Source organism: Microcaecilia unicolor, chromosome 8 (assembly GCF_901765095.1).
Source record: "Microcaecilia unicolor chromosome 8, aMicUni1.1, whole genome shotgun sequence".
Taxonomy (NCBI): domain Eukaryota; kingdom Metazoa; phylum Chordata; class Amphibia; order Gymnophiona; family Siphonopidae; genus Microcaecilia; species Microcaecilia unicolor.
In genome coordinates, this window is record NC_044038.1 from 162,613,345 (window position 1) to 162,627,041 (window position 13,697).

The 13,697-nt window shown below is 42.4% G+C and overlaps 1 protein-coding gene across 4 annotated transcripts in view; it reads right to left on the reverse strand.

The window, feature by feature from the left end:
- EBF1 (EBF transcription factor 1) overlaps positions 1-13,697 on the reverse strand; it is a 557,364-nt gene that overhangs the window by 125,638 nt on the left and 418,029 nt on the right. For all 4 annotated transcript variants that reach the window (XM_030211898.1, XM_030211896.1, XM_030211897.1 and 1 more), the window contains exon 10: positions 8,723-8,849. In XM_030211898.1, coding sequence (XP_030067758.1) covers positions 8,723-8,849 — 127 coding nt within the window. The remainder of the gene's footprint in view (positions 1-8,722; positions 8,850-13,697) is intronic.

The window sequence follows — 13,697 nt, forward strand, 5'->3', positions numbered from 1 at the left end:
TCTGGGTATATGCACTGACCTGGAAGTTAACTGCCACCGGCCAATATGCCAATCAGTGCCCGGTTAACTTGGCACATAACTGTTTTGCTGTACTAACTTTATGTGCTCACTTAGCTGGTTAATGGACTGAATATTGCCGCTAAGAGCTTAAATTGATGCTATGCCACTAGCCTGCCCCTAACCTAGCTAGATAGGGGATGGCCAGTTAGTGAGGATAGTAGCAAACAACACATAAAAGGGCCTCCAGAACTGGAACAATGGTACAATCTTTAATGAAACGGACCCGACATGGGCCGTGTTTCGGTGCAGAAAAGCGCCTGCCTCAGGGGTCAATCTAGTGTTCCTTAAAATTGGAAATAACCCAGATTGTCCTTTTATAATCATTTTTGATCTATAACCGATTGTACCAGACGCTCTCTAATGAGAGCAACTTACCCTCCCATCCTCCCCTGGCTTCAACATCTAGTTCCTTTCATTCTATGCATGTTGTAGCTTGGAGGGTGGGAATACCCAAGCCTGGGTGATTGAAGTAGCGCTATTTTCATCAAGTTATGGCTTGGTACAGAAGAGTTCATTGCACCTGAGTTGGACACACCTTGCGGCAAGGCAGGAGCATCCTGGGTACAGTTTATAGCACTTGGTCAGTCTTGCTTATGGCGGCAGACTGAGTGCATCATATGTAGCGTTTAAGAGCTTACAGTTGGCTCGGGTATCCTGTTTTGCAGTGGCTTACCAAGGGGGGGGGGGGGGCAGGGGCGGTCCGCCCTGGGTGCACGCCGCTGGGGGGGTGCCGCGCGCCTGTTGGCCGAGTCCGCTCGTTCCCTCCCTGCTGCTCCCTCTGCGCGGAACAGGTTACTTCCTGTTCCGGGGCAGAGGGAGAAGCAAGGAGGGAACGAGCGGACTCGGCCAACAGGCGCGCGGCACCCCCCCCCCCCCCAGCAGGTAAAAATGCACCCGCGGGGGAGGGTGTAATTTTGCCTGGGGGGGGGGGCGCACTGCACCCGGGGGGCATCGGCGATCTGCCCCGGGTGTCAGACAGCCTAGGAACGCCACTGCTGTTTTGGTTGTTTCTTCTTAATAAAGTGGCGGCCAAGTTGTTCCCATTTAATTAACAAAGGGTATGTTTGGTTATTTATTAATTTCGGTTCAGCGTGCAAAGGGGCTGAGGCAGGGTTGCATGGTTACCTATGTTATCAGCTGATAATGTAAACAGCCCTCCAGTTACAAGTACTTGACATGGACCTAGGCTAAGGTTTCTTCCTTAGAGAAGCTCAGCAGTTTTGCAGAAGGGGTGGAGATACTCCAGACAGCTAACATGCCACTTATCAAGGGTCTATTCATTTTTACTGTGAATCTCTCAGTCAAGTCTAACCTGCCTTTGTCAGATAACTAATTCCCTCATTGATTTCAATTCCCTCTAAGTACCAGGCACTCGGGGTTTCCACAGCAGCAACCAACTCCAGAAGCTCAGCCTTCCAGAAATACTTGCATGTGTTTGTATCTTTTTTCTAAATGATCATTTCAAAGCCAAAATATTGCTCAAGATAACTCAATACACAATCTGCTTCACACATCAGAAATAGGAAGAATGAAGCCAGGAGGAGGCTAATAAGGCACGCTCTGAAAAGAAATGTTTGGAAATGGAATCATAAATCTCCTGTTAACAATCATTAGATAATGAACACAAAAACGATCATATAACCTTCTTCTATATACTAGAATCAACTGGCTGTCCCAGGCCTACGGAGCTTCTTAGCATTAAGGAAAAAATATATGCCCCTGTTTACAAACCTGCATTAGCAGCTGGCGGTGTGGTACTGCCAACTCAGCCCATTCACTCTGAATGGGCCGCGTCCCGTGCAGAGCCGCTAACTCGGATTGTAAACAGGGGGGATAGTTGGGAATGGTCAAAAAACACACATTTATAACATAGACCCAAATTAGATACCCATTTAAGTCCCAGTCTAGGTGACCTGTTATAGCATTAGGTTCTATTTGCTTTTAATGTATGCATTGCGGGGGTAATTCTATAAGGTGCCAACTAGTTTTATAGACAACAAGAATGCTGAGTTTCTATACATACATAGCCAGATGTGATGTTGTGATGTGCATCACTTTGCACTTACCCACAATAAATCCCATCTGCCATTTGGTTGCGCAGTCTCCCTGTCTCGCAAAGTTTGAATGCAATTTCTCACAATCAATTTGTGATTTATCAGTTTTGATCTGCACATTTGACCACCTCACTCATTGTTTCTTTCTGCAGATCATATATTTGTTCAGAGGGTCTTTTACTAAGGTGTGGTAGCGTTCTATGCTCATGGTAGAAATCAGCTGAGCTAAAAACACTACTGCCTCCAAGCACCCCCCCCCCCTCCCCCGTGGCTACTTATTGAATTACTTTCTATATGTTCTACATAATATATAGAACCATACCCAGTGCTATGTGGAACGATTGGGTGATAAATTATGTAATTGTATCCACACTTATGTGGTGAAAAACACATTCCATTTACATCAAAGTTGCATTTTCCTATTTGTAGCAACATTTGAGTTGCAGAGACCCTGTGATACGTTACCAGGTACAACAAAAGACCTGCCAAGGAGGAAACAAAGGGGTCCTTTTACAAAGCCATGGTGAAAAGTGGACTGAGGTAGTATGGGCACATCTTTTAGGCATGCAGTGGGCCATTTTTTAAATGTGGCTAGGAAAAAGACTATTTTTTAATGGGCCAGGAAACGGCCCCACGCTAATATTAAAACTAATGCGTGCTTATTTATGGCCTAAGACCTTATCGCCACCCATTGACCTAGCGGTAAGGGCCCACGTGCTACCCATGCGGAAACCATGCAGTGCATGCCAACATGGGCACGCTGCCAGTTACTGCCGGGAACGTCCCCACAGTAGAAAATAGAAAATTATTTTCTACCGCAGGATTTGGCATGCCCAAAATCAGAATTACTACCGGGCGCATATGCTACCATGGCAATAGTGCTGAATGGGCATATGCTACCTACATGTTAGCCCTCCCACACTTTTGTAAACAGGCCCCAAAGTGCCCCCAGTAAAATACAAAGGATAAGAAAAACAAAGTGACGTGGTAACATAGTAAATGATGGCAGATAACGACCTGTAGGGTCCATCCAGTCTGCCCATCAAGATTCTTTATATGTATACCCAAGTTTGATTTGTCCTTGCCTTTCTCAGGGCACAGACCGTAGAGGTCTGCCCAGCACTGTTCTTGTACTAAGTTCTGAAGCTAATTTTTTTTAAATTACATTTGTACCCCGCACTTTCCCACTCATGGCAGGCTTAATGCGGCAGGTAATGGAGGGTTAAGTGACTTGCCCAGAGTCACAAGGAGCTGCCTGTGCCTGAAGTGGGAATTGAACTCAGTTCCTCAGTTCCCCAGGACCAAAGTCCACCACCCTAACCACTAGGCCACTCCTCCACTATATTTATACTCAAGCACATCTCTATCTATTCAGTCATGATCAGGGCGTAGACCATAGAAGTCTGCTCAGCTCCCATTTTGTTTCCCAATTACCGGCGTTGCCACCCAATCTCCACTAAGATTCCGCGGAACCAAGAGTGTAGGTAAGCCCGACGCGGACTGACTGCTCGCTCTTCCGGGACTACCGCCGGCCCAACGCAGCCACCGATGGTAGTCCCACCCCAAGCACACGCCATTTCTGGGGGGAAAAAAAACCCCTCGGAAATGGTTTGTGTGGTGATAACCCGGCGGTAATCGGGCATCGCCTCCTAGTGCGGGAGGCCTTATCGTCACCTCAGTGGGTGGTGGTAAGGACTCCCCACCGCATGGCCATGTGTGTCTGGGGGATTTTTTAACCACTGCACTAAAATGGGCCTGGCACACAGGAAAAACAGCCCCCCACCGTATGCGCAGGGCCGTTTTTCCAACAGCTTGGTAAAAGGACCCCAAAGCTGGCTATTTCCAAAACTTTAATGTGTGAAGCTTACTAGTGCTACAACCAGTGCATTTTTTCTAGCAAAAAAGGTGCCGGTACTCAAATGCCAGTTCACCCTTCAGGGGTGGGGTGATCACTGAGGGACCCACCCCACAATAGCCAGGCCCCCTACAACCAGTCACAGAATCTATGACAAGGCAATGGAAAAGGTGCCGGTACTCAGTACCCCCTCAAAAAAAGCCCTGGCTACAACACTGCATTTACACAGATTTAGAGAAACACTTCAGAACTGCACAGTTTTGGCTCAGAACAAAATGCTGCTCTATGTGATTTGTAGTTGGAAATGAACAATTAAATACTAGTGTGATAGGATTGCAGTCATTGGGTACATTCTCTTCTGAGAATGTAAATACAAAATGATTAGGTTACGCTCATAGGACACAATTGTTTCTGAGAATTTAAAGTACTGAACAGCACAAGTGGAGGAAGAAAATCAGTTTATTGCCAGGTGGCATAGAAGGGGGGGGGGGGGGGGGAGAATATTTTGTTGACAACGGATTTAAAATCATTTCTTCTGAATGAGACCTAACCACAACATGAACCCTTAACGAGCACAATACTGTCACTAGGGAGGAAGCCATGCTTGCATGCATCTATGTAACCAACCCCAGTTCCCCCTCCCTAACCAAAACAATTCCCTGGTACCACCCTCCCACTCAAAAAATATTATTCTCTTGCTTTTAAAGGCAGGGTAAATAATCACCAAGCAAAGGTTTTGACCATAAAACAAGGGGCCAAACCTTTCTGAGTACTTGCTTGGCCGCTACAATTTTTCTAATATAATCCAGAACACAGAGTTCACTGAAGAACGTGGTGAAAAGCCTCCATCCATTAAAAACGTACAATCTCATAGCATTCAATTGGTCCATTTCCTGTAGGCTCATGGTGAGCCTTGTAAAAAGTACAAAAACAAAATAATCTAGCCCTATGTGGGAGTTAAAGTTCTCATGGGAAAAATAAGTTTAAAAAAAAATCCACACCAGCTTTAAAAGAAGCAGCTAATATACCAGTTTGATTATTCTTCAAAATTTACAATGAACCAATAATCCTAATTTAAAACACTTGGTCTTTTTTTATAAAGCAATCATAAGATCTGGTATGTTTCATTTGTATACACACACCACACAAAAGAGAGCGAGAAAGCCTTATTGTTCCAAATGCAGACTTTGTCAGGGCTGCTGAGTTAATTACACCCGCACAGTGCGAAACGAAATTGTGGTAATTTCCCTTAATTTATAAAAAGCGAGTGCAGCACAAACAGAGTTATCCTCTTGGTCAGACCTATAATTTTCAATTCATTCAAAAAGGAGCTGTCTGAGGGTGCCCGCCAAATCCTGCCTAGGAGGGAAGCTGATGCAGAAGGCAGGCAGGTCTACTGCAGTGCCGTGCTATGGTACACTGATTTTCACTCCAGCAAGTTTTAACACCACACAAGGGTGGCATTAGAAAGGGAAAAGTTATGAGGTGGAAGTCTGTAAATCCATCACACTGGGCTGGTACATATATAATAAGTCGCAGAGAGGCTATGAAGTGCTTCCAAAACCTGTCCTGGTGAACCTACAGCCAGATTTCCAGATTCTCTGGAATGACTGGGCATGCGACAAATCGGTATATACTGGGGCCTCGATATTCAGCCGTATTGACTCCTTTCCAGATAAGTGCCACTAACTAGGGCCATACTCGGAGTTTTAGTGATGGGGCGGTCCGGAGGAAGAGCCAAGATGGAACTATCTGGAGCAGAATATCTTCCAGCAGTTGTCTTATATCTAAATATCTAGATGTAAATTAAATGACCCAGTGAGTTGTTTTCAGCAATGCTGACTGCAACTCCACAGAGAAGCTTAGTGAAAGCAGGAAGAATACGTTATTTATTTTCTTTAAAGTACAGTTACAACCTCATCTTAAGAACTATAAAAGCTGTGTAAACCAGAAGGAGAACTATTTATCCAAGGTCAAGAGAAGAGACAAAAGTCAAGCAACCAGTCATTGAGATAGAAGAAAAATGATGACAGTAGACCACCGGTATGGCAGAAGAGTTTATTGAGAAATAGTAACCCAACGCGACCATGTTTCGGCAGTACCAAACTTTAGTCTTAAATGTGAATATCAACAGGTCTATTGGCAGTTACTTCGTTAAGCTTGCCTTTGGTTAAGTTGAAATTATACCTCTGATGCAGGCAACTGCCAAAACATGGCCATACTAGGTTACCATACTGGTGATCTATCATCATCAATTTTCTTCTATCTTGATGAACTAATTATCCAAGCCAACTTCTTGTACAAATGCTTCTTTAGTGCAGTTTATCTGGTATATCTAACTCTTCTATAAAGTTGTTTTCCGAGTCATTAACATTTTGCATTATTCATCTTATTTATTCTTTCTTTAAACTTTACATACATACAAATGGCTAAATAGAACATTCCAAGGAAAATCTGAATACGGTGCAATCACAGACTATAATCTTGAAAATAAAACGTGATGACATTGGCTACCCTAAAATGAAAGGGTCTATTTACAGTTAACAGAAGGGGAATGTCTTGACTGCGTGTTAACCATATTGCAGATAATGTAATGCAGTTAGCTACACCTATTCAGGTAGTGTTAACATGGCAGATAACGCAGTACAATTAACAGTTAAAGCGTGGTAACTACCTTTCATGTTATTGATAAGGTACAGTCCTTGCTCATTCTCCACCCATTCTTCGTCCTGTTAGCTTTTAATGCAGAGATTAGCTCATGCTAATGCTTATTGCCACATTAAGAGCTAATGTAAAATAGTAGATAAGTCCGAAAGTCTTTAACCACCCATCACTACAAGTACTCTTATCTTATAGAGCCTTTCACCACACAATAAAAAAAAGCTTGGAGGAATGGCCTAGTGGTTAGAGCAACAGGTTGAGAACCGGAGAAGGCAGGGTTCAAATCCCATAAACACTTCTTGTGACCTTTAGCAGGCCACTTTACCCTCCATTACCTAAGGTAGAAACTGATTATAAATCTTATGGGAACAAGGAAATAACTATAACACCTGAAGGTAGCTCACCTGGTTAAACCACACTGACAAGGTTAGGAATTGGTTATTAGAAAGAAAACAAAGCTTAGGGTTAAATAACCATTCCTGTCAATGGAGAAGAGTGAATAGTGGAGTGCCACAGGGATCTGTACTGAGACTGGTGCTATTTAACATAATTATAAATGATTTGGATATTGGAACGAAGAGTGAGGTGATTAAATTTGCAGATGGCACAAAACTCTTCAAAGTTGTTAAAACACATGTGGACTGTGAAAAATTGCAGGAAGATCTTAGGAAATTGGAAGACTGGTCATCCAAATGGCAGATGTACAGTAATTTCATATGGACAAATGTGATGCACATTGAGAAGAACAATCCAAATCATTGTTACCTGATGCTAGGGTCCACTTTAGGAGTCAGCACACAAGAAAAAAAAAACTAGGTGTCGTTGTAGATAATATACTGAAATCTTCTGCCTAGTGTGCAGCATTGGTCAAAAAAGCAAACAGGATACTAGGAATTATTAGGAAAGGGATGGTAAATAAGACTGAGAATACTATAATGCCTCTGTATCGCTCCATGGTGCGACCTGACCTTAAGTATTGCGTTCAATTCTGGTTGCCGTATTTTTGAAAAGATATAGCAGAATTAGAAAAGGTTCAAAGAAGAGCAACCAAAATGATAAAGGGGATGGAACTCCTCTCATATGAGGAAAGGCTAAAGAGATTAGGGCTCTTCAGCTTGGAAAAGAGATGGCTGAGGGGGGATATGATTGAGGTCTACAAAATCCTGAGTGGTATAGAACGAGCAGAAGTGAATCGATTTTTCACTCGTTCCAAAAGTACAAAGACTAGAGGACACTCAAGGAAGTTACATGGAAATACTTTTAAAACAAATAGGAGGAAATACTTTTTCACTCAATGAATAGTTAAGTTCTGGAACTCTTTGCTGGAAGATGCAGTAACAGCAGTTAATGTATCTGGGTTTAAAAAAGGTTTGGACAAATTCCTGGAGGAAAAGTCCGTAGTCTGTTATTGAGACAGAAATGAGGAAGCCACTGCTTTCCCTGGGATTGGAAGCATGGAATATTGCTACTCTTTGGGATTCTGCCAGAAACTTGTGACCTGAATTGGTCACTTGGAAGCAGGATACTGGGCTAAATGGACCATTGATCTGATCCAGTATGGCTATTCTTATGTTCTTATGTTATGTAGATATTCAGAGGCACTTAAACAGAGAGAACTGCTGAATATTTACTCCACCTCACACACAGAGCCACTAGCAAGTCCTAAACCTATGCTTCAGTACATCTCCTAAATTGCAGCCCAGAGTAGTAACCACCAGGTCATTCCCTCTCCATTCTAGATGACTATTTGTGTCTCAAGCACAAAGTAGTCCAAAGTAGAGGCACAATCCAACACACATACTGCACACATCAAGTAAACACGTTCCACTCAAATAAAGAGATCATTTACCTTACTGTTGTGATTGATATCCAACTCTACATTCTGTCTGAGTCACAAAATAGTGGTACAGAATTTCTTCCCAATTATATGCATTGATTCACCACGGACACAAACAGCCATGGATGTGATGTTCTAGTTCACAGACCACTGGATGGAAGCAATAAATGCAGTGCAGCTTGGAAAAGAGTCAACCCACCAACCCTTTCAAGGACAAAAGACATGTGAACCCTTTTCTAATTCATCCATTCCTACCTGTGTAGATAAATCTCCCTGGTGTCCCTTTACAGAATTGCTTGGACTTGTAGGACAATGTGACTTCCACTACACCAGGGATGTGCCGCGGAGGAGTCTGCACGCGGATCGCATGAGGGGTGATCAACTAGGAGAAAAGTAACAAACAGAAAACAAATGTCACTGTTCTGCTCCGGAGTTCCTTAGTAACACACTTCCCTGTCAAATCTCAGTAAACAAAGCCTTAAAACGTGTAATTAACTTGTCAATGTGTGAATACAATCTTGATCTAACATGCATAAAAAGCATTTGCAACAATATTTACAAGTGTTCTGTCTCTCAGCCATAACAAAATTATCTCTGTTTTCATACAGTACTTGGTAAGGACTTGACTCCTACTTTAAACTCAGTCACACGATTGCATCTAGATAGAGTGAAGTGTTCTATATCTCACTTCAGTGAATGTCCTTGAAACACAAGATGTGTCTCCCACATTTTAACTGGCCCATATCGGAACAAAAGTCATTAACAACTACTTAAATAAAATTGTAGAATAACAATATTGTGCATCTCAGTGCTATCTGCCAGCTGAACTGCTAGACCAGAGTGGTTTTTGTCTTATTGAAAAGTAGCTCACATTTGGATTACAATAGGATTAACCTTACTGCTAAATTCGGAAACAAGTACATATGCATTAACATGGCAATTCTATTTCTTCACTCAAAGTGTAATTAAACTCTGGAATGCTTTGCCAGAGAATATAGTAAAAGCAGTTAGCTTAGCAGGGTTTAAAAAAAAGTTTGGCTAGCTTCCTAAAAGAAAAATCCATAAGCCTGGTTAAAATGGACTTGGGAAAAATCCACTGCTTATTTCCAGGATAAGCAGCAAAAAATGTATTCTACTGTTTTGGGATCTTGCCAGGTACTTGTAACATGGATTGGCCACTGTTGGAAACAAGATGCTGAGCTTGATGGACCTTCGGTCTGTCCCAGTATGGCAACACATATGTACTTATAACTGAGTGCATGCAGTTACACGTTTCCTGTATGTTTCTTAATGTTAACCCCAGGTATTAGAAACTAGGTCTCATTGCATAAAATGGGGCCTGTGCTAAAACAGCACGAGTTAGAAGAAAAATAACACATTTTAACAGTGGCCCATGTTGATAACTTCCCCCTTTAGGTAAAGAGTTTCAGTCTCTGCTTTTCCTGGAGCCATATGGTAACCCTAGAGTCTCTGGTAACCAGAGCTGATATTGTGATGTCATAATGCCTCATTCCATCAATGCCTAAGAGCCAACCTCATCAGTGATGTCACAATGGCTTGATTGTCCTATACTTGGCTCACTTTTATTACATATAGCAGTGATTTGATTTCTAGAGACGTTTCTTTTTTCTTTAATTAAGGGAGGAAGTTATCAATGTGGGCTACCGTTAAGACATGTTATTTTACTGTTAACCCCAGGTATTAGTAACTAGGTCTCATTGCATAAACTGGGGCCTGTGCTAAAATTGCACGAGTTAGTGGTAAAATAACACATGTTAACAGTGGCCTACATTGATAACTATGCCCCTAAATTTGAAATCTAGAAGGCATGGAGTTATAAGAAAATGGCTGCGCTTATACATACTCCACCTCATTGTCTTTGTTCCTCCTATTCAGGTTTAAACTGTCAATGAAGTCAAGAATGAAAGAATGGGTCATATTGCAGACAACTTTGGAATCACTGACCCATTGTCCAAGTCAAAGGTTTAAGAACCCAACTGATGAGAAGTAGTTTCCAAGGAAGAAAGCACTAACAAAATTGCTTAATACTTTGGTTAATAAATAGTAAGCAATTCTCAATAAAAATGGCAATTTTTGGATTCAAAACTTGCCCGACTCACCCAACATTTTGCCATATATCTTTTTAATAAACATTTTTGACAAGGGTTCAAATACTTTGATCCTGGGGAACTGGGTTCGATTCCCACTGCAGCTCCTTGTGACTGTGGGCAAGTCACTTAACCCTCCATTGCCCCAGGTACAAAATACGTACCTGTATATATGTAAACTGTTTTGAATGTAGTTGCAAAATACCACAGAAAGGAGGTATATCAAGTCCCATTTCCCTTTCCCTATAATGACTTCATGAAATCAGCACAAAAAAGCAGGTTAGTGCAAAGACTTCTAGTTACTCTGTTAACACATCAAGAGGGTAGTTCTATACCACGGTATATGGTAGGAGTTATTTAATAAAGGAGAGTGGTGTTAATTGGGTGTTAATATACCTAACATTTAGCCACTGGCACTATAGAGCACAGGTACGCACTTACCCCCTAATTCTATAAAAGTCACCAAAAACTGTGTGCACTATTTAATTTAATTTTAACAAGCAATTATTGGCGCTAATTGAAATTAACATGTACGTATGTAAATTTAGGTGTGAGATCCACGCCTAAATGTTACGCATGTCCAGGTAAAGGGGGCGTGGAAATGGGAGGGTCAGGGGCATTTCATGGTGGAGCATGGGCATGGATTGTAGTTGCGCATGCAATTATAGACTAAAGGGGTTCTGCATATAAATTTAGGTGGGGTATTTGCCCCACATTTTCATTGGTGCAAATGGACGCATCTAAATATATGTGTGACCCCTGCACTTAAGAGCTATTCTATAAACCATGCCTAACTTTAGGCATGGTTTATAGAATAGTGCTTTTTCCAGTGCCAATTTTTGACGCAATTTATAGAACTCCCTTAGTGTGCATTATTCTGTAAGTTATGGAGTGAATTCTACAAATGGCGCTCAACAGTCAGCTCCGTAAAAAGTTGGCCCTTTATAGAATCAAGCTTAGTGCTGATTCTCACACCTAACTTTAGGTGCCAGACTTATGCCTACTGAAACCTGGTATGAATGCTGAAGCCCTGCCTATATCCTGCCCATGCTCCACCCCTGTGTATGGGCCCCTTGCAAATATGTGCTATGTAAGTTTTCTTATTTGCAGAATAGAGCTTAAGCAGCTCACTGGCACATATTCAGATAACTGCACACATATACATGTATATGCTAGTATTGTAATCATTTATGTGCACCTATGTTATAAAATCCCCCCCCCCCCCCCCCCCCACCCAGTATTATGTGTAAGGTAATTCTACAATCAGGTGTTTACTGAAGGGCCCTTTTACTAAGCCGCATAGGTGCCTATGCGTGCCCAACATGCGCCGTTGCCGCCCGGTTACCGCGTGGCCCTTGCAGTAATTTCAGTTTTGGCATGCATCCGCTACACGTGTCTGAAACATATTTTTTTATTTTCTGACACACGGCAGCTACGTGCATCATTGAATTTGACGCGCGTAGACCATTACCGCCCGGTTACCACGTGAGACCTTAAAGCTAGGTCAATTGCTTGTGGTAAGGTCTCAGACCCAAAATGGGCGCACGGTAATTTTCATTTTGTCGCATGTCCATTTTCGGCAAAAATAAAAAAGGACATTTTTTGTAGGTGAACTAAAAAATAATTCTGTGCGCACCCAAAATATGCGTCTACACTACCGCAGGCCATTTTTCAGCGCACCTTAGTAAAAGGACCCCTAAAAGCGCTAATGAAGATGCCTGTTTAGAGTCTATCATGGAGTACATTTCGATAATGCGCTGACATTTTCTACACATATTTCTACTATTGTCAAGAACTGTTTCAATTTCTTGAATCTGGTGTGTTCTCTCTGCCCTTTCTTTAATGATGATAGTTGTGCTACTTTAATTTATGCACTGGTTGCTTCAAAATTGGATTACTTCAACGTCATATATGTTGGTCTCCTTGAGATTTCTCTTCGTAAATTGCAGACAGTACAGAACACTGCAATCTGCATTCTCTCTCATGCCTGACTTTATGATCATGTAACACCTTTTCTTAAGAAACACCATTGGCTTCCCATAAAGTATCAGATAATTCATAAAATTCTGACCATTACTTTCAAAGCTTTATGTTTGGGTTCTCCCCCATATTTAGCTAGTCTTATCACTCTCTACTCCCCTGCTCGTGAACTTTGTTCTGCATTTGATTGTCGTTTATACCATCTGTTCACTGTTTCCGATTTAGCTTTACATGTGCTTCTGCATTCTTCTGTTTGGCCCCTTTTCTCTGGAACTCCTTACCATCTTCTTTGAAGACAGAGCTTTCTTTCCCTTGTTTCCACTGTTGCCTTCAAGCACATTTGTTTTTCCTTAATTCTCAATTTTCCTTGGGGGGGTCGAGCTGTTGGCAAATTACTGGTTGTCTCAGTTTCCCTATCCACCAGTGGCATAGCCAAGGGTGGCCCTGGATGGGCCCAGGCCCACCCAGTAGCAGCACTCCTATGATGTAGCTGGCAGGGATCCCCAAACACCACCAGCTGAAAACTCCCAACAACTGTCCCTCCTGCATACCTTGTAAATAGCAGATCTTCACCTGCAGTGAGCAACGACTGATACATACTGCTTGCACCGGCCCCACAGCCTTCCCTCTGATGTATTCCTGCCTATGTGAAAACAGGAAGTTGCATCGAAGGGAAGGCTGTGGTGCCAACATGAGCAGTGTGTAGTAGTTGCTGCTCGCTGCCAGTGAAAATCTGCTATTTAAAAGGTATGCAGGGGAGGGGGGATGTTTGCGAGACCACATGGCATGCAGGTGAGAGAGGGAAAGACCAAATCACTTGTGGGACAGGGCCCACCCATCTTGAGCCCAGACCCATCCAAAACTGGGTGTCTGGCTACGCCCCCTGCTACTCACTATGATCTACACTATTCCTTTTTCATTTTATCTGCTTTTTTTCCGCTGTCCTATTTGATTGTGGCGTTCTTTTCCTATTCCTATGATTTTAATTTTTGTACACCGCATTGCTTGTGAAAAGCGGTATATCAAGTCCCTAATAAACATTAGCATAAACATAAAGAAAAGGAGGCTCTTTCCTAAATAGTACACTCTCTGTAAATACTAAACACTCATTGGGGAACAGTGTGCACTCTTAGGCATTGCTC